The sequence below is a fragment of the Copidosoma floridanum genome, unplaced genomic scaffold (genome assembly GCF_036245765.1).
Source record: "Copidosoma floridanum isolate Cflo_tuat_1 unplaced genomic scaffold, Cflo_Japanese_pri ptg000025l, whole genome shotgun sequence".
Taxonomy (NCBI): domain Eukaryota; kingdom Metazoa; phylum Arthropoda; class Insecta; order Hymenoptera; family Encyrtidae; genus Copidosoma; species Copidosoma floridanum.
The window spans coordinates 8,406,969-8,431,792 of record NW_028321902.1 but is presented as its reverse complement, the minus strand read 5'-3'; the positions used below and the strand labels follow the sequence as shown (position 1 = coordinate 8,431,792).

The 24,824-nt window shown below is 40.1% G+C and overlaps 2 protein-coding genes across 7 annotated transcripts in view; one reads left to right on the top strand and one right to left on the bottom strand.

The window, feature by feature from the left end:
- zip (myosin heavy chain 10) overlaps nt 1-22,188 on the top strand; it is a 29,267-nt gene extending 7,079 nt beyond the window's left edge. Inside the window, exons 2-13 of one of the 6 annotated variants that reach the window (XM_089595161.1) lie at nt 8,722-8,878; nt 9,232-9,350; nt 11,954-11,977; nt 12,958-12,990; nt 13,833-13,925; nt 14,009-15,508; nt 15,588-15,926; nt 16,007-17,533; nt 17,660-18,802; nt 18,883-19,409; nt 19,532-19,621; nt 19,885-22,188. In XM_089595161.1, the coding sequence (XP_089451287.1) occupies nt 8,722-8,878; nt 9,232-9,350; nt 11,954-11,977; nt 12,958-12,990; nt 13,833-13,925; nt 14,009-15,508; nt 15,588-15,926; nt 16,007-17,533; nt 17,660-18,802; nt 18,883-19,409; nt 19,532-19,621; nt 19,885-20,014 (5,682 nt within the window). In that variant the 3' untranslated portion in view covers nt 20,015-22,188. Of the gene's footprint in view, nt 1-8,721; nt 8,879-9,231; nt 9,351-11,953; nt 12,008-12,957; nt 12,991-13,832; nt 13,926-14,008; nt 15,509-15,587; nt 15,927-16,006; nt 17,534-17,659; nt 18,803-18,882; nt 19,410-19,531; nt 19,622-19,884 lie in introns of all 6 variants that reach the window. The other 5 variants (XM_089595162.1, XM_014358176.3, XM_089595163.1 and 2 more) reach the window with 5 other exon arrangements.
- Nucleotides 22,086-23,796, bottom strand: LOC106646328 (uncharacterized). The gene is made up of 4 exons (XM_089595165.1): nt 23,577-23,796; nt 23,398-23,496; nt 22,564-22,852; nt 22,086-22,495 (listed from the first exon to the last, which is right to left on the bottom strand). Exons 1-4 carry the CDS (start codon nt 23,691-23,693, stop codon nt 22,308-22,310), a joined length of 693 nt encoding a protein of 230 aa, XP_089451291.1. The 5' UTR covers nt 23,694-23,796; the 3' UTR covers nt 22,086-22,307.
- Between the last annotated feature and the right edge of the window lie 1,028 nt (nt 23,797-24,824).

Genomic DNA, 24,824 nt, shown 5'->3' with positions numbered 1-24,824 from the left:
TGTAAGACTAACAAAAAAAATCGTCTTCACTGTCGTACAAGTACAACAGTCTTTACCAGATGTACTTTTAAGTGCAATCATTCAAACATCAGCGCTCAGTATTAGGAGATTTTAGTTTACAAAATTTTTTTATACTTTTGACACTGTGTCAAAACATTATCTAGTTGTTTTCAAAACCATACATAACTTGGCTTCCCTCGTCTGACCCAACTTTTTTGTAAATTGTTGTAGAAGTTTCTGGTTTTTATGAAAATAAGAAAATAACCAAGTATCCGTCTTAATAGTTTTCATTTATAATCAAGGTAGTCTCCTGTAACCTCATATGAGCTAATACAACTGTACCTAATGGTGCTGATTGCCATCACTGGTCCTGTTACTTGAAACAAGAGGAGCTAAATAAGAGAATAAGAGTGGTCTAAGTAAATAACAATAAGCAAAACGCGACTTCTGCTGCTGACAGTATGAACAAAAAGTTTAAACCAATTTGAATAATAATGACTTGAAATTCAAACGAAAGGCTTCTCATAATACGTTAATTAATCTTGTAAAACCCTCAGCCCCAAAATTTTCACTGTGAAATCATCACTTCACGTGAATCGAAGCACACATAATATTGAATCATGACTATTAAAGTGTATTAAATCCTACTATAAATTTTTCTTCCAATGACCAATTAACGTTGTGTATTTTCAAACTGTCATTGAGTTATTATGAACATGGCTGAAACGTAACTTTCTTTTTTTAAATGTAAAAGAAAAACTCATTCGTTGTCTATTTCTCTCCCCCCCACCCTTTCCCTAACTCTTTAATTAATTCTTGGAAATTTGGCACCCAAAAGTGGTAAAATATAAGGTATGTCTCACCTTGGGTCTTTCACTTATTACGTGCCTACCTCCAGCTTACCATCAAGATGATGACGAATCGTCAGTCATAGCTGCGTGGGAAGACTCCCTCTATCCTTTTTTTTCTTCCTTAACTTTGGAGTTGCTCCTTGAAAATCTCGACTCTAGTATATGAATACTATTCATGTAGAGAAGGTATAAGATGAGCCAATTTTTTGACGTAACTCGATCGTCATTGGTTTAATATGTGCGTGCGAGGATAAGTAGACGGTGATGGGTGATGGGCTTGAGCCTGATATGATAACAGGTACTTCCACTATGTGAGGAGTAGGTGTACGTAAAGGTACAATCTTAACTGTTTTCTCTCTCACGTGCCATTCGTATTTTTAGGCGGTGACCTTGCGTGTACATTTGTTTTTGACATGCCTACACTGGTCTTACTTAGGTATATCGTACTCTACTTTTCGCGTAGCCGTTGACGTTGCGGCAGTTGAGCAGTTTGATCGCGAACGGGATTGAAAGAGAAAGCGCAGACGACCCAACAAGTTATAGGTACTATACCTGCTGATCCCAGTTTTTATCCTATAGCTGATGAGTAGGTACTCATCGAGAGCGAGAGCGGAAGGAAAAACCGACAACACACGCAACGTTCATCGTTATGTTACGCCCCAACTAAACGTAGTAAATATCGTAATACTTACCTACGGTCCATGACGACGCCGATGATAATTACGGCGCTCGCTTTCAACGAGCCTGAAAGCAAAATGCAAGCAATAGGTGAGTAGGTATGTATACCTACTTGACGCTCGTTGTATAATTGACGCAAATCTCTCGCTTCTTCCTTCTTTCTCGTGCTTTCATGCAAAAATTAGCACAATGTGTGTGCTGCGCCGATGCATAACCGATTCAGGACTTGCATGTCGCTCACGGAAATCTTCCTCGTGATATAAAAGGACCCGTAGAGTTTCTCCAGGGTCAATCGCACTTGTATTATGTGTATACGTGTACTTACACTCGACAGACATTGATTCGTTACGCGCAAAATTTGAAAAGCTATTTCGTCCCGGACCCTATTATTGAACAGTACTTCACGCCATAGCTCCGAAATAGGCTCCGGGACAGATCAGAGTTCAACTGAGTTTACATTAATTGTGAAGACGTAAAATGTGCGAGAAGAGAAAGTCAATTGATGACAATTGTAATATACTATTAATAGTATATTACATAGGTATAGAAGACCGTCATTTTTTTTTTTTTTTTTTTTTTTTTTTTACAGTCATCCTTGTTGTTGACGCATATACCCTAATCGTCACCAAAATCATTTTCTGTTTTCTGCGTATGTATATACCTGCATTACACAATGAATTTAACTTTGTTAATTTAAATTTTAATGGTCACTTTGAACGATACAAGCATCATTAACAATTAATAATTCTGCTCGATCTGGTTGTTGAAATACGTTTCTTCTCGTAGTGTTGAAATTTGACGTTTTTAATTTGCAGCGTTATTATAAATACCTTATCATTAAAAGGTATAAAATACATGTAGTACTTTTTTTTCCACACGCCACATCCACTCGATAAATCAAAAGCATGAGTGACGGTGATGACGACACACTACTCTCCAGCTCTTCCTATAATGGATTACAATTTACGCAGGAGCAAAGAAATAAAACTGCAGTAGTTCATGATACGACCTTCGATTTAAAAATATATCCACCTCGATTCATGTGCACACTCATTCTCGTACTTACTAGGTGGGTTGGTACACGTGTATAAATCACGCACACACAGGTATACACATTTACTCACACAAAAACAATAAAGCTTGTAACCACGCTCTAAAATCATTGTATATGTTGGTACTTGTCGTCACCCCTTTTCTTATCTTCATATATTATAAGCTTGCTCGCATTCTTGTGCACATAGTGATGATGATGATGATGATGATGATGATGATGATGATGATGATGATGATGATGATAATAATAATAATAATAATAATAATAATAATAATAATAATAATAATAATAATAATAATAATAATTGGAGGACTGAAAAAAGGGCTGTTCGGTATCATTTTTTTGTGGGGAAAAAAATTTATATCTCCAATTTATTTGGAAAAAGGCACTACTTACCAAATAGTTTTTTTCTTTTTTTCTTTAAGATTGTAGCTTTGTTAAAAAAAAAAAAAAAAAAAAAAAAAAAAAAAAAAAAAAAAAAAAAATGTGAATTCGTTGTCTAACACGAGCATTTTAAAACTGCACTAACACACATTTTCTTGAATATTGCATATGTAACTTGTTTTCTTGCTAACCACTTTCTTTCTGTATTAATATTAATTACGTTCTAATCAGAAGTCAGAAAGAAAGGATTTTTTGTCTCCACGTAAACTGCGCAATATAAATATATTCTCTTGGTATGCCGACTCGTCCTTTGTCCTCAAAAAACACAAGATTATATTGAAATAAAATATACAAAAAACTACAAGATGTCAGAATAAAAATAAAAAAGTACCAAAGATCGTGCGTAAGCTAAGGACCGCAAGTATTAGTATATGTATATACAATATACATACACCCAAAACAAGTTTGATGTATAAAAAAAGATATATATAGAGCACGCGTCCTTAAAAGGATCGTCTTCGTCCTTAACCTGCTTTTACGGATGTGCCAATTGCTCTCTCTCTCTCTCTCTGTGCGCTTGCGCACATGCGTCCATATATGTATGACGTATCCTGCACGCATGCACGCACACACACACGAACACAAGTATACTAGCTGGAGCGCATATTATGCAGGTAAAGGGTAATAATGCCGGCGCGAGAGCGTCACTCGCGCCTTCTTGAGTTTACTTACGCGAAAAATAAAAAATACGCCGAGAGTGATTGTATAGGTATATCATGTACATATAGTCACGAAGCAAAAGGTCTCTCTCTCTCTCTGCCTTTTATGGTGTCAACCCATATTTTCACGAAAGAGATTCGGCCTCGCCTTCCTCTTCTCTTTTTCATCGCCCTCTTCTTCTGCTATTATGTTACACACGTATTATACGTGTTTTTCATCAATATGGCATCCGTACCTATACATTCGGTTACAGTCGGGTTACAGCGAGTAAAGCTATAATAAATGTATATATAACACGGGTGTGTATTTGCATGGCCTCGAAACACCTAAATAATTAGGTACAAAGTACGAATAGATAACTAATTCTTTCATCGTCGTCAACTTCCTACTTTGCTTGTCCCACGCGTATCGAATTACTACGACGGATATATTATCAACGATCGGGGATTCACGATACCTAAATCGAAGGTACCACCTACAGCAGAGAGGTTTTCTTTTGCAAGGAGATGTTTTTTTTCTTCTTCTCATTTTCCTCCGAAGCGAACGAGCCTACTTTTTCCTTCAAGTCCGACCTTTGCGAGTCATACTCGCTTATGGAATGAGGGAGAGCCCGTCGCGCAATGTATAACTCGTGCTACGCGGGAACGGTATGCCATTCATCCGCTTTAACTTTCCAAGGAATTCCTCGTCTTCTTTTTTTTTGTCCTTCCCGCGTTGTGGGTACTTATTTTCGAGCTTATTTTGCGTTTTAATGCTGTGTTATTTACAGTTCCTTTTCGGCGCTGTCATCTTTACTGTCCATACACCTACTACTAAAAGCAACACAACTGCTGCTGCTGTATATCATTGAAAATACAAAATGTACCTCAACTCATTAATTATTTTCTTTACTTTTTTTTATTTATTTTTTTTTTTTTTTTTATTACAACTTGGCGAACAATGTTATATCGCCGATAAACGGTTATCTTCTATGTGACTGGGATTTTTATTTTTTAGATCATTGATTGTCAAACACTCATTTAGATACAGGCCCGCGTTTATTAAAAAAAACAATTAATGATACTTAAGGCAGTACTTATCAAGTTGTCAAAACGTGCGATAGTAATTTTTTTTTTTTTTATCAGGCGCGGCGATGCAAGCCCCGATGATTACTTCTGCGGCTCTGAGTGATATCAAAAGAAAAGAGATTGATAAAAGAACTTGAAAGCCCGACAGTTCCGCCACCACTGCCTCTGCGTTGGCGATAAAACACCGAGCGGACGCGCGTTTCCGCGATTATGAAAGAAAATCGTTTATTATAATCAATTGGCATGACTGAATTTAATTAAATGAGTAATACAATCTCTTGGAAAATTAATGAAACTTTTTTTTTTCATCCACGTGTTGGATTAAAAAATTGTCACGCGAGCTATTATTTAGCAGTAAATTAAGTAACAGATAGCGTGTTTAACGGCTCTTATATGTGTCTTTGGCATCAATAATTTGACCGATCGACAATCAACCAAATAAATAAGGAACCATCAACTCTTCGGCTTGGTGTACCGCGAGCAGGTTTATGAAAGAGATGCGCGTGGAAATGGAGAAAACAACTTTTCTTCCGGTGCGTGGGTTAACCTGTTAGCTCGAGGGAATGAAAAAGTATAAGTAAAGGAAAGAAAACGAGAGAGACTCGGGCAGGAATGCCAAAGATTTGAGAGGAGCAGGTCGACGACACACGGACGTGCACCTATATGTATATATATATACGCGCGAGCGCGCACGCGACTCCACTTCAGAGAGCAGCAGCGGCAATCGGGAATAACAATAACAATGATGATGATGATGATGATGATGATGATGATAATATCACGTGGACCGGTTTTCGAGATGAGAGTTGCGTGCAGCGGTTCCCGATGCTCGTGGCGTGCATTGTAATAACACACGTATGATAGGTACACACATGTATACAAAAAAGGAGATGCATGTGTGAACTCGCGCTTCGTTTAGCGTCATCATCGGGGGGTCTCGATAAATCCGATTTCTCGCGGGGTTGAGGTTTTGGAAAAAAAAACAATTGTCCGATTGCTCGCAACCTCTCTCTTTTCACGCAAAAATTGATTCGAGCCTTTAACGCGCCCGAGAACATTGATGCGCATCGGGATAAAAGCGGATAAAAGCGTGTATGGTAGGTGACGTGTGTGTACATGGTATACAGCAAAACAGGGCAACCGTTTATGTATATAGGTATATGTCAAATAAGGCAGCAACGGCATCATTCGGCATCATTGGTGTGGAAAACGTCTGCTCGCCCAACGCGACACACGCTGGGGATTTACTTACAAAACGCGATGCGAAAATTCGCTACGAATGCACACGTATATATATTATTAACTATACAGCATCACGCATGCCTCATCGTCGTAGCCTATTAAAGTGGAGCAAAGGCGCCGCGGCTCTTGGGACTCGCACGTAACTATATAACTATACTCTCATCTGCTCGGCTCTTTCGTAGAGAGGAAAGCGCGGACACATGCCCAACTCGGGAATAGGTGTGTATATATATAAAGAAGGGGACCTCCTTCGAATCACGGCCAAAATTGTCCTCGCGGCCTTAAGGTCCCCTACATACTTGACTCACGACGGCGAGGGTGGGGGAAGAGGTTCTCCTTTTCCCTTGGGTCGCTGTTAATTGGAGCGACCCCGAGTGAAAAAATCGCGACCGGCAAACGATGAGAGATAAACGATCTTTCGAGTTAGGAGAGAGAGAGGCTCGATGTACCTATGCAGGAAAATCGATACACGCTCGCTTTCGATGAGTCCACACAATAGAGCGTTTCTTTTTTTTTCGTCTATTGAGGCTAATTGGATGGCGGAGAACAATGAATTGTCAAAAGACTATACGTCGCTCGTCCCGCGGAACTAATGAAAATCATGTATAATGTTTTCAACAAATTAATATAGATGTATGGAAAAAAAAGAAATACTTACGATGAACTGCACGAAATAATCAAAATATGACGGATTTTTTTTTTTTTTTTTTTTTTTTCAAACATTATTTCATGACTCATCGTTCGAAGAGGTGACAGTGAAACATGCGATTATTGGATACACACGCACACATAAATACTGCAATATTTTTTAAAGCTGCTATCTCGCAGGCATATAAATAGATACATGCAATATTATATCGCGGGATACCTTTTAGGGTAATTTTGCAAGTATGAGGTTCTTCCTTGATTAAGCCAATGCGGCAGGTTTTTTTCTTCGAGGGTAGGAGGGCTCACTCGAACACATGTAAGTATACATAGAAGAAAAGCGCGCGGTGGCTCGGTCGGCTAGGTCGTGGATTGGCACGCGGGAGACCGTGGTTCGATTCCCGGCCATAGTGCGACTTTCGGACAAGTACCTCTGTGATTTTTCACATGTGCTTTTTCACCACGCAATGCTCCTCGAGGAGGGTTTTAGGCGACCTTCTCGCAGCAAAAATTGCCTAATTTCCCCCTACCCCCCTCCCAGTAAATGGGAGGCCTTCCCATCCCTTTCCTTATCCCTTTTCCAAGTGCTAAGTGCCCATTGTAGTGCCCTTATTAAAGGAGCTGGACGTAGAGCACTAGAATATAAAAAAAAAGTATATACAGATGTATGCCTGCCTAACGTCATCGCTCTGGCATTCCACCCGACACGCATTTGTACATTATACCTGATGCATATATATATAAGTACAACGTGCATGGATTCATGAAAGAGAGCCGGCTCATTCGTGCAGTGGTGTACTTATTGCATTTTATATATATTAAATTTTTTATACGTCACGGGAATCGGGGAGAGCGTGACTCTTGTATACACATGCTACGCTGTTGTTATATATCGTCATAATATCTCTATGGTGTTTTTCCTATCAATGTAATCTTTGTTACTGCTGTTGCTATTTTCGGACAAAAAAAAAATTACTTGGGTATTTTCTCTGGGGACCCTCCAAGCCACCGCTTAATTTTTCTCCATCCGCATGGACTCATTTTGCAATGTCGATTCTGCACTCCGTGCACACATTTGTATTGTACTAAATATGTATCAGCTTAAGCGGCGTAGTAGATTTATCAAGGGGGATACGGTATAAATGGTGGGTTTTTCTTCTTTTCTTGTAAATGATTTGTCTGTTCTCTTGTTCATTTTTCCACTAAAGATAACAGGCTCGCGCTCATGTGGCGACCACCTCCACTGCTGGCTAATGTGTTAATTTATTGAAATATATTGCTTTTTTTTAATTATTGAGCTCTCTCTCTCTCTCTCTCTCTTTCATTTAGCTATTAAATCACAACAATTGTAGTGCGTACAGTTGATATTATCATACATATATATATACACACACATACATAGCACATTGGCGTATTGAACTTGTTTTTATAACACCTGTACACAATAATTTACCAACCATCCCGGATAATCTCAAATGATACAATAAAAAAAGTTTATCCATTACCCGTGATATTTACCCTGTACCCTATACCTGCAAAGGTGGAGAGAATATTCGATTTTTATAGAACTCCATTGTCAAATATTACATGCCGATGGTGTATATACGTATATGTATATATTCCTTCGAGAACAACGTGAGCTTGAATTACATTGAACGGGCATTCAATAAGTCCTTACTTATACTTTGATCACAAGTGCATCCTCGGCTTGGCGATTTCTATTTCAGTCGTCGTTGCAGCCGATGAAAATGCTTTTCTCTTCCTCTTTCCTTAAATTATTCTCTCTCTCTCTCATTCTCTGCCTTCTTTACACGCAAATACTCAGCACAGATGGTACTCTATATATATATATAATTATGGATAATAAAAAAAAAAAAAAATTACATGGTGTGAAAATGTTGGTATGACAAATATTGGACAAACGTTGGCGGACGGACACATGGAAGCACTTGTTAGTTGGTGAAAATTGAAAATATACTACCCACATCATATGATGATATTTGTAATACGCCCATTTATATGTCAAAGCGATGATGATGATGATGATGATGATGATGATGACGATGTGTATTTTCTGCAGACGTACTCGGGCTTGTTCTGCGTAGTCGTCAATCCGTACAAGAAGCTGCCGATCTACACGGAAAAAATCATGGAGAGGTACAAAGGCATCAAAAGACACGAGGTGCCGCCCCACGTGTTTGCCATTACCGATTCAGCCTATCGTTCCATGCTTCAAGGTGATTATAATTTTTTTTCGAGTATTTCACAAAATTGTTGCAAATTTACTTTTTCCGTGTTTTAGTTGCAAAACATTGTTATACTTATACGTATAACTGCAGTACTTCGTAGGTACCATGTAATGCATTAAATTACTATTCATGAATATCCATTTTATATTAGGGCTGTCGAGTGCCGATGGTATGATTTCTCTTTGTCTGTTGTTACGTGCACGTGGAAAATTGTTCTCGTAAATCCTGGGACAACCTTGCACGGGACTTAATTATTATTCCAGTGGAGAACAAAAAAATTGCTCGGCATTATATCGTAATGTATGGAGCTGTGATGATGATGATGATGATGATGATTGCAGATCGCGAGGACCAGTCGATCCTGTGTACGGGTGAGTCTGGCGCCGGCAAGACGGAAAACACAAAGAAAGTCATCCAGTACTTGGCTTACGTCGCAGCTTCGAAGCCAAAATCAAACGCGGTAAGTGATATCATAATGTGCGTGTGTGTGTGTGTGTGTGTGTGTGCTGGCTGTTGGAGCGATCGAGCGTTAACGGCAAGGTGACATACATGCGAGTGAACCATCAGTGTTTGTATAGTACATACACGCGCGTTATATATTATTATGTCGGCCCTTGTACGGTCATGTGTATCCCGCAAAGAGAGAAAAAAAAGTCAACCCTACCGTGTATGGGTGTTGCTGCTTCTGAGGTGTATAATACACTTTCGTGATCGGATTAAAAAAATTTTTTTTATTAAAATTTTCAAGTCGTGGAGTTATTAATTTTTCACAAATTTTTTATTTTACCTCGAGGTGGTTACCAGGGAGGGCTCGTAAATCATCGTATAGTAGCGGAGGTAGAAAGCGCAACCTACGCCTGCGTGCGCTTTATGGGGACAACAGCAAGAACTGTTGAGATAACAACCCGGGAACTGGTGAATTATTCATCTCTCGCGGCGAAAATTAATAAGATACCTGAGAGCTCGATTAATTTGCATCTGTGGAAAGGAAAAAAAAAAAAAAAAGAAACTTTCAACCTACTGTGAAATGTCGCTCAACGTCTTATCAAAATCCGAGTAAGTAATAGCATAGGTGCACAAAAAGGCCCTAGGGTCTGCATCATGCACGTACAACAACAACAACAACAACAACTAAAAAATAATCATAATAATGATAATAGGCAATGCAAAAGCAGCCACATTAATACGCGCGTTCTCGCGGAGGAGTCGAATTACCCTGTCGGTCCTTCTTCTCTTCTCGACGTCCCTCTCTCTTCCTTTCTCTATTTATTCTGCCCAATGAGTGAAATTCGAGTAAAGCCTACTACTCGTGACTCGTGAACGGTCAACGACGTCGTCGCATACTCATACCTACTTATTTATATGTATTCGCACATGCGCGATCTACGTATATACATATATATTATAGACAACGACCTACGCTCTCTGGCATGAGCGCAGCAGCATACATTACCCTCGCCGTTTCCGCAGCCCCGTTTTTTTTCTCAAGAGTGCACATTCTCTGCCGGGGCGCGAGCCGATTTATCGAAACAAGTTTCCGACTTCCTCGTCGTTCGGTGTTGGGCATGTTGAATATTATATATACATTTCAGGCCCTCGTCTGTGAGCAGATGTATTTACCACTCGCGAAGAAAAAATATCTAGTATAGGGAAAAAAAAAGGGAGATGTTGTTTTGACGTTGGTGTGTGTCAAATGTACGTGCTCGCATGGGTGTGCACCGTAGGTGGTAAATATTAATACTTATTAAACAAACGAAAGACGCGTTGATGTTCTCATCCATTTAACGATATTTTTTTTCCGCTAATCCGTTTTGCAATAGACTCGTTGGAAGCGACGTGGATATGTATATTTTTTTTTCCTACGGACTCTTGAATGAAAGCATATTAAAACGCGAAAGCTGCAATGAAGCTCCTTTTTGTGTAATATTTATTCTGTCGAGCTGATAGCAATGAAAGAAAATGGCTTCTCGCCCGAGTATTTTGTATTTTCATCGGAAAATCGGAGTGAAATTTCGCGCCAGCGATCAAACAGCTTCAACGTAGTTCTCGAGCTTCTGTACAACGTATCGAAAGAGACGATGGAAAAATGAAAAAAAGGAGGTGAGCGAGCGAAGGCATCAGGGGCAAAAAAAAGGAGAGCGTCTTGATTAAGCCAATCGATTTACGACTCCCTTGTACACTCGCGAAAATTGCGCTCGAGATTCTATTTTTACAGCTCTTGAGGCCTCGTAGTGTGGCTCTCTTTTTCTTTCCCCACTCCTCTCGGTATGAGTGTCCGTGCGAACAGCAAAAAAGCGCGTCAATTATACACCCATAACATGGTCGGGGTAGAGAAAAAAAAAAAAAAAAAAAAAAAACAGAAACCTGTTGTATATATAATATACAATGATACACGAAACAACCCTTAAGGTTGTTAACCTGTCCGTTTCCAGCACCAGCTTATTATTGTACTTGCCTCTTACGAGCACTTGTCCACGATTTGGTTTTTCATTGTCAAGGTGTACACGCACACACGCACACAGAGACACGTGCAGGACCATTTTTTTATAGCCATTGTACGTAGTCGCTTTGTAAAATCGACCGATGTCGTCATCGCGTCATGTGAATGTTCACGGCAATATAATATTCTATTGTTGTAATGTCTTTGGGGTGTTGGGTATATGTGCACGCGTGTCCAACATGAGAAAGGTGGCAATGCACGGCATCGTAGGGAATGATTGGCGATTCTTCGAGCAGCAGCCGCCGATCGATCAGTTAGCGCCTATTGATTTAGATTGCCGCGCTTATGTTTTGTTTTCTACGAATGTCATCGTGAACATTCACATGAACGCGGCGCTGCTCCAGCACATTGTATACTTTACACAGTTAATTATGAATACCCTGTTAGGAGCAACAACATTTTGAGAATAACGAGGGATTACAGTGTTTTTCCAAACAAGGGTCCCTCGAAACTTTTTGAGTGGATGAACATTAAAAGTACCGATTTTTTCTTCTTTTTTTTCTTGGTGTTTTTCTCAATGCTGATTTGTGATATGCCGACGGGTCCGTGCCTTCTCCTTCTAGTCTCCGAGTCCGGCACTAATAATAGTAAGTCAACGCAAAACACACACAAAACTTGTCCAATCATCACATTTTCATATCTCATTAATACACATCTTTTTTTGTTTTTTGTTTAATCACTACTTACTCAATGAATAAAATAAAAAAAAAATAAAAAAAAAAAAAAAAAGATCATTAAATAACATAACAATGTTACCACGTATGCTTTATTCTTTTTGCATTTATTAATAATAATAAGAATGATGATGATGATTTATATCTTAATACATTAATTTTTCTGCAGTACTAACAAACAAACAAACACAGCCTAATAGGTTTTGGGTTCTTCATATACATACATTTCAACACATACGTATTTTATGCCATTAGTGCCTTATATACCCAATAACGTGTTCGTCGGGAGTGAAAAAGTAGATTTTTTAAAGAAATACATCCTTTTAAAAGTCAACTATAACTACATACATTGAGAAATTCTTTTATTCGGACAACGTGTTTTGCTCGCGCTTGTGTTTGCTCAACGATTACGTCTATATATATATATATCTGTATACAATTTTTTTTTATATACATATGAATCTTGTGCTTGCTTTTCGTCAGATTTTTTTTTTTTTTTTTTTTTTACCTTGGTACGCAATATTTGTATGTACGCGCAAACTTACCCAATGTAATAATCATTACTTTATATTTATATTATTGATAATAACCGATTAATAAATGATAATATAAAAATAATTTTTTTTTTTACTTTTTCTCGCTGCTTCTCAACTCTGCGCGCGTTTAACAATGCGAACCATCCATCACCTTCTGTACTTATATCTCACGTACACGTATAAAAAAAAAAAAAAAAAAAAAAAAAACGCACAACACTCTTGGCTTGGCTCGCCTTTTATATTCTATCTGTTGGCTTGCGTGTATATAAAACACCACCACAACCTACTGCCTGTGTAAACGCATAATATACATGCATATCTGCGATTCAACTACACGTTCTGGTGGCTGACGAGCAGAACAGCTCTGGGACTGGTACCGACAAATTTGCGGTAATTAAACTAACTAACCAGCGTGCTTTTGCCTATACCTTTTTTTCCTTCTTAATCTTCAAATATTGATCGCTGTTGTGTCGACCCGCTTTTTTTTAAATCATATACCTATTGGCCTTGTGTAAATAATTGAGCTGGATTAACTTTTGCATTTAATCTGCACTCTACTTTCGTACGTATATATTTTTCATCCATGTTGTGTATGTTTAAGCGCAAAGTACCTACCTACAATATCTCGGCTTTTTCATTTCTCTCATGTGTATATTCGTGTGGCATTGCGTCATTGTTCGTCATAAAAAATCTAACACTGAAAATCTTGCATCCATACCTCGATATTTTTTTTTTTTTTTTTTTTTCAACAATTGCTCGGAAAAGATTGAATGTGGTGCACTGTTTGAACGTTAACTCGTGCGCGCATTCTCTATTCCCGCCCAAATCGACTGCCTGATAATCGTCCCTCTCTCGTCGTCATGAATGTATGTATAATAATATATATATGTAACACAATTTTTTTCTGCCTGCTTGTATACCTATATTATGTGTCAGATGTTGCAAAATCGTCGTTGGTGGCCTGCAAGAGTAGTGCCTCGCATTATAACATCTCTCATGCGCCAACGACGACTATTCGCATTATTCGCCATTGGAATTTGAATTTTTTTTCAATTTAATTATTTTATATATGTATATATATATATATTTTTTTTTTCACGTCACCTACTTTCTCCTGCTCCATTTGTCATTATTAATTTATCGTCGTCTCTTTTCGTGAAAATTTTCATTCTTCGTATCGCATACCGCGATATTTATTTACATGACGATTAAAATTTTACCAATACTTACAGGGTGAACTCGAGCAGCAGCTCCTTCAGGCCAATCCGATCCTCGAAGCCTTTGGTAACGCCAAGACAGTCAAGAATGACAACTCGTCCCGTTTCGTAAGTCCACCAATGTCCGATTAAAGTATAGAATGACAGCTCCCCGATAATTTCTTCATTCGATTTTTCTGCCTATTGCACAGGGTAAATTTATCAGGATCAACTTTGACGCGTCGGGCTACATCGCCGGTGCCAACATCGAGACGTACCTCCTCGAGAAGTCGCGCGCCATTCGCCAGGCAAAGGACGAGCGCACCTTCCACATATTCTACCAGCTACTGTCCGGCGCCTCTCCCGAGCAAAAGAAGGAATTTATTCTCGAGGACCCGAAACTCTATCCTTTCCTGTCCAATGGCGCCCTACCGGTGCCGGGTGTCGACGACACTGTCGAATTTCACGCCACGGTCAAGGCCATGCACATCATGGGCATGACCAATGAGGACTTTTCCTCCATCTTCCGCATCGTCTCGGCTGTCATGCTCTTTGGCTCGATGCAGTTCAAGCAGGAGCGGAACTCTGACCAGGCGACGTTGCCCGACAACACGGTCGCCCAGAAGATATCGCACCTCCTGGGGCTGAACGTCGTCGAGATGACCAAGGCTTTCCTCAAGCCGCGTATCAAGGTTGGCCGGGATTTTGTCACAAAGGCGCAGACCAAGGAACAGGTCGAGTTCGCCGTCGAGGCGATATCCAAGGCTTGCTACGAGCGTATGTTCCGCTGGCTCGTCAATCGCATCAATCGCTCGTTGGACAGAACCAAGCGCCAAGGTGCCAGTTTCATCGGGATCCTCGACATGGCGGGTTTCGAGATCTTCGAGCTCAACTCGTTCGAGCAGCTCTGCATCAATTACACAAACGAGAAGCTCCAGCAGCTCTTCAACCACACTATGTTTATACTCGAGCAAGAGGAGTACCAGCGTGAGGGCATCGAGTGGAAGTTTATTGATTTCGGCCTCGATCTTCAGCCAACGATTGATCTAATCGACAAGCCCATGGGTATAATGGCCCTGTTGGACGAGGAGTGCTGGTTTCCCAAGGCGACCGACAAAACCTTTGTGGAGAAACTCATGGGGGCTCACAGCGTGCATCCCAAGTTCATGAAGACGGACTTCCGAGGCGTGGCTGATTTTGCCATCATCCATTACGCCGGCAAAGTCGACTACTCGGCCGACAAGTGGCTCATGAAGAACATGGATCCGCTCAACGAAAACGTCGTCAGTCTGCTCCAGGTTTCCCAGGACCCGTTCGTCTGCCACATCTGGAAGGACGCGGAGATCGTTGGTATGGCTCAGCAAGCGCTAACCGACACCCAATTTGGCGCCCGCACGCGCAAGGGCATGTTCAGAACCGTGTCTCAATTATACAAGGAACAGCTCGCCAAGCTCATGGTCACGCTGCGCAATACAAATCCCAATTTCGTAAGGTGTATCATTCCGAACCACGAGAAGAGAGCCGGAAAAATCGACGCGCCGCTCGTTCTCGATCAACTCAGGTGCAATGGCGTGCTTGAAGGCATCAGAATATGCAGACAGGGCTTCCCCAACAGAATACCCTTCCAGGAGTTCAGGCAGAGATACGAGCTGCTCACTCCCAGTGTCATTCCCAAGGGCTTCATGGATGGCAAGAAGGCCTGCGAAAATATGGTATGCGTCATCTCTTTGAACCCCCTCCCCCTTTTTTTTTCTTTCTCGATCAAAAGCTCAGCAACGTTTCTTTTTATAGATCAAATCTTTAGAACTGGATCCAAATCTGTACAGAGTAGGACAGTCCAAGATATTTTTCCGAGCTGGTGTCTTGGCCCACTTGGAAGAGGAGCGTGATTACAAGATAACGGATCTGATAGTCAATTTTCAGGCTTTCTGCCGTGGTTATCTCGCGAGGCGCAATTATCAAAAGCGCTTGCAACAGCTCAACGCTATTCGCATAATCCAGAGAAACTGCGCTGCTTACCTGAAATTACGCAATTGGCAGTGGTGGCGCTTGTACACCAAGGTTAAGCCTTTACTGGAAGTTACAAAGCAAGAGGAGAAGCTCACTCAGAAAGAAGACGAGTTGAAGCAGGTAATTGTCGAACTGCAAGAAAAATTCTTCATTCGTCATTTTGAATCGTAATACTTACAAAATTATTTCTTATGTCACAGGTTCGGGATAAACTTGAAATGCAATTGCACTCCGCTCAAGAGTATGAGCGCAAGTATCAGCAAGCCATCGAAGAGAAAACGATGCTTGCCGAGCAGTTGCAAGCTGAAGTTGAGCTTTGTGCTGAAGCCGAAGAATCGCGCGCCAGATTATCAGCCAGAAAACAAGAACTGGAGGAGATTTTGCACGATCTGGAAGTTAGAATCGAGGAGGAAGAAGAACGCAATATTGCTTTGGTGCAAGAGAAGAAAAAATTGCAGCTAAACATCAGCGATTTGGAAGAGCAGCTCGAGGAGGAGGAAGCAACGAGACAAAAGTTACAGCTCGAAAAAGTCCAGTGTGACGGAAAAATTAAAAAATTGGAAGAGGATTTGGCTCAATCCGATGACACGAATCAAAAACTACTCAAGGAAAAGAAAATGCTGGAAGAAAGATCTAATGATCTTTCGCAAGCTTTGGCCGAAGAAGAGGAGAAGGCTAAACACTTGGCCAAGCTGAAAACAAAGCACGAGGCGACGATAGCTGATCTCGAGGAGAGATTGCTCAAGGACCACCAGCAACGTCAGGAGGTTGACAGATCCAAAAGAAAGGTCGAGACTGAAGTGTCTGATTTAAAGGAACAGCTGACTGAGAAAAAAGCACAGTTGGAAGAATTACAGTTGCTATTAGGAAAACGCGAGGAAGAGCTTACCCAGGCTTTGACAAAAATCGACGAGGAAAGTGCCGCCAAGGCACAATCCCAGAAGGCCCTGCGGGAACTAGAATCTCAGCTGGTGGAGCTTCAAGAGGATCTTGAAGTCGAGAAAGTAGCGAGAAGTAAGGCCGAGAAGCTTAAGCGCGACCTCAATGAAGAACTTGAGGCCCTGAAAAACGAACTCCTCGACTCACTGGACTCTACAGCTGCCCAACAAGAGCTCCGCAGCAAGCGTGAACAGGAACTCGCCACGCTCAAGAGAAACCTCGAAGAGGAGACCTCGGTGCATGAAGCTACCCTCCAAGACATGCGACACAAGCACACCCAGGAGCTCACGACTATTAACGAGCAGATGGACGCTCTCAAGAAAGCGAAGGCTGCTCTCGAGAAGGCCAAAGCTGCCCTTGAAGTTGAGAACTCAGAGCTGACGACCGAGTTACGTTCGGTGAACGCTAGTAGACAGGAGTCGGACCGTCGACGCAAACAGGCGGAACAACAAATGGTTGAAATCAATGCCAAGCTTGTCGAGATAGAGAACGTCAGGCAAGAGCTCATGGAGAAGGTTGCCAAGCTTCAAAATGAAGCTGAGAACATGTCGCAGCAACTCGAGACTGCCGAACTCAAGGCTTCTGCTGCTATGAAGGCCTCGACTACTTGCGAATCACAGTTTTCTGAACTCCAGCAGCAGCTTGAAGAGGAGACCAAGCAAAAGCTCGCACTCAGCTCTAAACTCAGGGCTCTTGAAAGCGACAAGGAAGCTCTTCGCGACCAGCTTGACGAAGAGGAAGAAGCCAAGCGTGCTCTAGAAAAACAAATCTTGGCTTTGAACATTCAGGTATCAGTAATTGGTTTTTTTTTCCTTTTTTATAGAAATTTTTTTTCTGTTTGTAGTACGTAAAAAAACACTTGTTTTTTTTTTTTTTTTTTTTTTTTTTTTTTTTTTTTTTTTTTTTTTTTTTAGTATACCGAAGCAAAGAAACGCTCAGATGAGGAGAGCGAAGCTGCAGCAGCTCTGGAGGAGGCTCGCAAGCGGCTCGTCAAAGATATCGAAGCTCTACAGCGCCAAGTAGAAGAATTGCAGGCTGCAAACGAGAAACTCGATAAATCGAAGAAAAAGATCCAGGCCGAACTAGAAGACAGCACGATCGAACTAGACCTGCAGCGAGCCAAGGTTATCGAGCTCGAGAAGAAACAGAAAAACTTTGACAAAGTTCTGATGGAGGAGAAGGCCATCTCGATGCAATACGCAGAGCTTCGTGATGCCGCTGAGCGAGAAGCCCGTGAAAAGGAAACTAAAGTGCTATCTTTAACTCGCGAACTCGACGAAATGAACGACAAGGTTGAGGAGCTGGAGCGTGGACGCAAAAGTTTGCAAGCCGAGCTCGATGAACTCGTCAATAATCAGGGTACTGCTGACAAGAACGTACATGAGCTCGAGAAGGCTAAGCGTCTACTCGAATCGAAGATCGCGGAACAACAGGCTCAGGTCGAGGAGCTCGAGGACGAGTTGCAGTGCACCGAGGATGCCAAACTCAGACTCGAAGTCAACATGCAGGCCCAAAAGACGCAAAACGAGCGCGACCTCCAGGCCAAGGAAGAGCAGGCCGAAGAGAAACGGCGTGGCCTGATCAAACAGCTCCGCGACTTGGAAGCCGAACTGGAAGACGAGAGAAAGCAGCGCTCGGCTGCGATAGCACAACGCAAGAAGATCGAAGCCGATTACAAGGACATGGAGCAGCAGCTTGAGATGCACAACAAGGTCAAAGAGGACGCGCTTAAGCAGCTAAAGAAGCTTCAGACGCAGATCAAGGACTGCACGCGCGAGACCGAGGAAGCGAGAGCAGCCAGGGATGAGTTGGCTGCTGCAGCCAAGGAGGTCGAGCGCAAGGTAAAAGGTCTCGAGGCTGACAATATGCAGCTCACGGAAGATTTGACCAGCAGTGAAAGAGCCAGACGCGTCGCTGAGACTGAAAGGGATGAGCTCCAAGAGGAACTGAATAATAATGCGAATAAGGGCACGATTCTCGTCGATGATAAACGCCGCCTCGAAGCCAGAATCGCCACGCTCGAGGAGGAACTCGAAGAAGAACAGTCGACAAATGAGGTTTGTCCTATGATTGGTGCATAATGCATCATATTTAAATTTAATTGAATTTCGTGTCTAATTTTAAAATTGAATTGTAGGTTCTCATGGATCGCGGGCGAAAGGCACAGCTGTCGATTGAACAGCTAACCACGGATCTACAAACCGAGCGCTCGGCGGCTCAGAAAATCGAATCACATCGTTCACTGCTCGAACGTCAAAACAAAGAGCTCAAAGCCAAACTTGCTGAGCTTGAGACAGCCCAGCGTGCCAAGTCCAAGGCCACGATCCAAGCACTCGAGAGTAAAATTAACAATCTGGAAGAACAAGTGGATACAGAGACGAAAGAAAGGTTTGCACAGCAAAAGATCAACAGGAAGTTGGACAAGAAGGTGAAAGAGCTTATGTTGCAAGTCGAAGATGAGAGAAGAAATGCAGAGCAGTACAAGGAACAAGTCGAAAAAGTCAACGTGAGGATGAAGAGCCTCAAGAGACAGCTTGACGAAGCTGAAGAAGAGATCAGTAGGCACAAGGTGTCAAAGAGAAAACAACAGAGAGAAATGGAGGACATGATGGAATCGCAGGAGGTGCTCACGAGAGAAGTCGCGAATTTGAAAAACAAACTCAGGTGAAATTTTTATTTTTATTTTATCATAGGTGTTGACTGCCAATTTTAGGGCTAATTTTTTTCTGAAACTTATTTATCTGCTTCTCTACATACGTCTTATCATTCATTATTCATCGTCGCAGTGAATTAGACACAAAGACCCACACCAGTAGGCCACTGGGCTCCTCATATCGTGGCCGCTGGAAAGATGAAATTATTCATTCACTCAATGTGTAGGTATTGCGTGACCCCGAAAGCAACCAAACGTTAGTCTCACACTAAAATTTCGTTTTCCTGTCTAACGTTTTTTCTTCCTTAATAGCATGGAGCTGCATTGCAGAATTTTCTACTAATAGTACAATGTATTTATGCAGTTGTGAAATTACTCATATCTAACATATGTGATTTTTTTTAAGTTCTTAGCTCCGATGATGATTTTATTGAAATTGTCAAGCAAAACAGTAAACATCCTATTCATTGTTAAAAATAATTACAGACGTGGCGGACAGCCGATCAGCGGGCTGGGAGCTTCGAGATTAAAACGCACGTCGATTCAGACCGGTGGCTCTGGGGACGACTCAGCAACACAGGACGAGAGTATAGACGGTGAGGAGAACGCTAATTGAAGTATCATAATTTAGTGGAACAATCTCGAGGATCGGCAAGGACGGCGCGCGACAACGCATAATATATATAATACATAAAGGTATATCGTCCGGCGTCATGAATAACAAGTTGGAAAAAATATTTATATATATATACATAAAACAAGATAAGGCTTCCAGGGTAAAAGAAAAAGAAAGACAGATAAAGAGAAAGGGATGATTAATAAAGAAAATGTATGGGAAACGCGCGATTCCCTCGTGAAAAGAAAGATCATACATATTATAGGGAGCAATGTGATTGACCGGTGGAAGCAGTTTCTGTTACTCTTCCTGCTCTTCTACCGTCTAAGAATAATAACACAATTATTATTACGTCATTAATACTAGTTTCCTGAGATGCCATCGCACGAATGTGTAAAATGAAAAAAAAAATGAAAAAAAATTACGGATACCGATCGAGAAAACGTGGAAAGGAAGTTTTAAAAAAAATAATAATAATTAAACATATGGTCATGTACATAAATTTGCAATCACACTGATGAAGGATTACGTGAGACCGTAGAACGGTTTTAATGACTTACGGTTTTGAGACGTGCGCGTGAGATGAAGAGGTTCTTGCTATGAGATACTATAATAAACATAAAAAATGCAAACTTTGTAACACACTTAGGTAGTAACTAAGACATTTATTACTATTTTTAATATCATTACGTTATGTTTACTATTACGTTTAATTACAAACTACCATCTAACAGCGTCTATATCTATGCATTATTGCAGTTTATTAAAAAGTAAATCAAACAATGAAATTTATTTTCAACTATTAAGTTTGATTTTCAAGGATAAATACAAGAGACAGCAAAATATAATGTTAAGAAGCTACGTTTAAATGGACCGATACATCGTGAAGAGTTCGCATTGTGACTTTATTTGGCCGTTTGGTGCTTTTTAATACTGTATCTTTTTTCTTGGCGAGAAATAGACAAAAATCATGTTGCTTTGCGCTTATGTTTATGTTTGTAGAAAAAAAAAAAAAAAAAAACAAAAAAAACAAAACAAAACTAAAAGAAAAAAAAATGAAAATGATTTTGCTTTTGCCTTGTAATCCAGCAAATTAAAGTTACTTAACGCCATTATTCTCGCGTTGTACTTAAGCTTTTATAGTTTTCTTCGGTCGCTAACGCGTTGCATCTTTGGAAATGGAACGCGTATTAATTTTTTTGTGTATGATAAAAAAGGGGTGGGTAAAATTTTTCAATGGCTGTACATCTTCATATAACAAAATCTAATACGTAAGCTAAAGACATATGAACACGAGATGCACTGACTTGTATAAAAGAATTTCAATAAATGGAAAGTTCATTGACTGCCATAAAGATAATCCTTAGAACGTCAATTCTCGCATGTCCGATTTTATACGAGCATTTTAACAAAATTCTTTGTATTTAAAAAAGCATTTACAATTTTTTTACACCGTATATGTAAAGAAACTCGTGGAAATTTACAAATGTATGTATGTACGTATGAACAAATAGACTCTAATGTAACTCGAAAGACTATAGTATATTTTTTGATGCAACTAATGTTGGCGAGCGCATTACTACTTTTTTGTGCGAGCACGAGATAACTGTAATCTAGGGCCTTATTAATCGAAACATAAAAAATATAAATAATAGCTATCGACCCAATGGAATTTTGCGTAACGTTTGCCGGACCGTCTAATTCGAGAGCCTCTCAAATACGGTGAAAAAATATATATCACTATAATTTTGTATATATACATGAATTTTGTGTTAGTGTGCTACTGATTCTGGAATATTTTTTTTCTCTTAATCATTGGTGTAATCTACTCAGATCAAGTACTTTTATATGCTTTTTGTGAGTTTTATTTTATCTGTCAAATAATACATTCGATTTGATAAGTTAATTTCTTTTAGTTTTCACAATTTTTTTATAAAAACTTTGAGGGCAAAAAAAACACGATGCACACAAGAAGTATAGAAAGTTAACTTGAAGTGAAATTTTAAAGTAATGGGATCAGTGAGTTTTGATGCCTTTTATGTTTGATCGATTACAGACAAATAAATACGCAATCGCACGCGCGCGCAGATTATACAATTGGATCTTTCATAAATATACATATAAATATATATAAATATATATATAGACGAGATAATAAAAGTAAGAAATATTTAGTTTACAAAAAAGTGTCGTGTTTATTTTTAAAAATCCCAAAATTCTCAATGCGAGAATTCACATTTCAATTATCACAGTGTTAATTGGTGGTGATAAAAAAAAAAACAGTTTCAAATCGTTAATTTTCATTTGAAATTTCTTTCAACTGATTGGCAAGGGCTCGACTGCAAAAGTCGAAAGGCGTTTCCTCCTTTTTATTTTGTACTTCAAGCCTTGCTCCCATTTGCACCAACAGTTTGGCTTCCTCAACCCTATCTTCCTCGCACGCCATATGTAGAGCTGTATTCCCATACCTGTCCTGTTGATCTGTAAATTGTCAGCAAAAAAGAATTTGTAAATATTCTGCTATTTTATCTTTGGTCAAATTTCATTACCGATATTCAAATTTCGGCCCTTTGTAAGTAGGAGCTTGACAATCTCGATGTTTCCTTTGGAAGCGGCTCGATGAAGCGGCGTAGCACCGTATTTGTCGGCAATGTTGATGTCCACGTCGTTCTCTAATAATTTTTCGCAGATGGGACGCCAATTTTTCGACGCCGCGTATTGCAAAGCCGAATGCCCCTCGTTATTTTTTGCATTAACAGCCGCACCTTCGCGGATTAGAATGTTGACAACTTTTTCGCGGCCTGCCGATGCAGCTAGAATTAGAGGTGTCATGCCCATCTGTCGGAAATTTTACGAGACCAAAGTGAAATAAATTTATTACATTCCAAAGCCTTTTGATATATGTGGTTATCTAATAAAAAGAATTTCGCAATGTTGTTCAATGCAATAAAAGAATTTTATGTTATTTTATAAATAAGCAGCTAATGTAACCGAGATGAAATGAAAAATTTTTCAAAAACTGAAGAAATATTGATCTTTATTTTATATTTCTACACCATGTATATTTATTAAGTATAGTTATATATATATATATATATATATACCAATATACCTATAGGTACTTTTATGTCAAATATAAAAGGTGTCAGTTATCCAAGTATGGTCTAAGTGGCAAATCGTAAACTGAAACAAATCTCGTGACTAATAATTATTAATTACCAAACGTCAGAAATTACGGCGATTTTTTAAAGTTCCGGCAGTCGCGCGGCAATCAGACCATAAATACTTTACCAGGATATCTTGCTACGTCATTGTTACAGTATATGTATTAGTATTCTTAACCTATAGTATATTTGTTGCTAGTGTAAGTAAGAATAACTTACATCGTCTCTGGGATCAACTGGTACTTTCAAGGATAGTAAATGACTGACCAGCTCGTCGTGTCCACCTAGAGCTGCCCAATGTAGTAACGTTCTTTCGTTCTATAGGAAACAGGTTAGGTCTCTTAGTTTAATTAGTGCTTTTATTTGCTTAAACAACTTATCCATTTTATTTCACGCACTTCGTCCACTTGTAGCTTGAGATTCTCGTTTTGAGCTAGAAGAGCTTTGAGGGTTGATACCTGGCCATGATAAGCCATATCAAAAGCTTTTTTTGCATCAGTACCGGCTTTTGACATGTTTACTGTTTACCTAATATATTAGTGCGGTAGTAGTGGCTGTATTCCGCAAACGCTGCCAGAATTAAGTTATACGTAGGTCGTGGTAACGCCGCATGGTCGGGCGGTGCTAGCGACCTAGCATCAACCTGTACTAACTAGGTTTGTTCATTTATCCACCTTGGAGCGCTCCAAGGTGGATAAATTTAAGCTGTACTTATTCCGCAAATGCTGCCAGCAATTATGTTACGCAGCCAGTGAAATCCCCGGGTTGTATGGGGATTGGCCCTTACGTCATTATTTTATTAATCATAAATAATTAAAGCAACCAGTAAGCTCCCCTAGTTGGGTGGGGATTGGCGCTTGTGTTATTTTATTTTATCATTAATTACATTGCTTTGTTTACTACCTATACAGATATGGTTAAGAGAGTATATAATCACTATATCACTAATCAGTCGTCTGCAGTATTACTATATACAACGGCCTTAGTTTATTGATTGGTCGGTGGTGGCGCTGAAATCAGAGGCTGGCAGAGATCAGAGATGTGCTTTGAAGTGACTGTACTAATATACTTATGTGTAGGAGTCTTGCTTGGTCAACTTATAGTCAACTACTTAGAGAGAAAAAGGTGTTTCGTCTTGGGAGCACGCCAGGACTCATCAGTAAGGCTGATGACGTGCTCCCTGCTTTAGACACAAGAGAGGTGTGGGCTCAGATTGACTCGATCGCGGTTATACAATTATTGTGCAGGTATTTCGCCGCTTGACGGGAGTTGATTATTAGGGGCTTGGCCACCTGGCGAGTAGAGCCTGAAGCGCGAGAGATGTGAGACGCCTACATACTTATGATAGAGCCATGTAATCGATTATAAACCAGCCGCAATTTTTCTTGTATAATTAATATTAAAAAGTTGACGTTGTCTTCTATTTGCAGCAAGTAAATAATCTATCTTTTAGCCAGTGAATAGCTCGACTCGAGCTTGCAGTACAACGGGAAGTCGATATATTTTAAAAGAGACTCGATCCTCGAGTAAGTACAGTCATTTTTTTATTGAATAGAGCTTCAAATGAAACGTTATTTTCAGATCGATTTCTTTTAAACTTGCATTGATTGTTGAAATTATGTGGTTTTCTTGAAAAATTTTAATGT

Excerpts from the sequence above, each read along its gene's own strand:
- LOC106646328 (XM_089595165.1), bottom strand. The coding sequence starts at position 23,693 with ATGTCAAAAGCCGGTACTGATGCAAAAAAAGCTTTTGATATGGCTTAT. Across the intron at positions 23,497-23,576 it reads TCAAGCTACAAGTGGACGAA|AACGAAAGAACGTTACTACA; the intron begins GTGCGTGAAATA and ends TGTTTCCTATAG. Across the intron at positions 22,496-22,563 it reads GGGCCGAAATTTGAATATCG|ATCAACAGGACAGGTATGGG; the intron begins GTAATGAAATTT and ends GACAATTTACAG.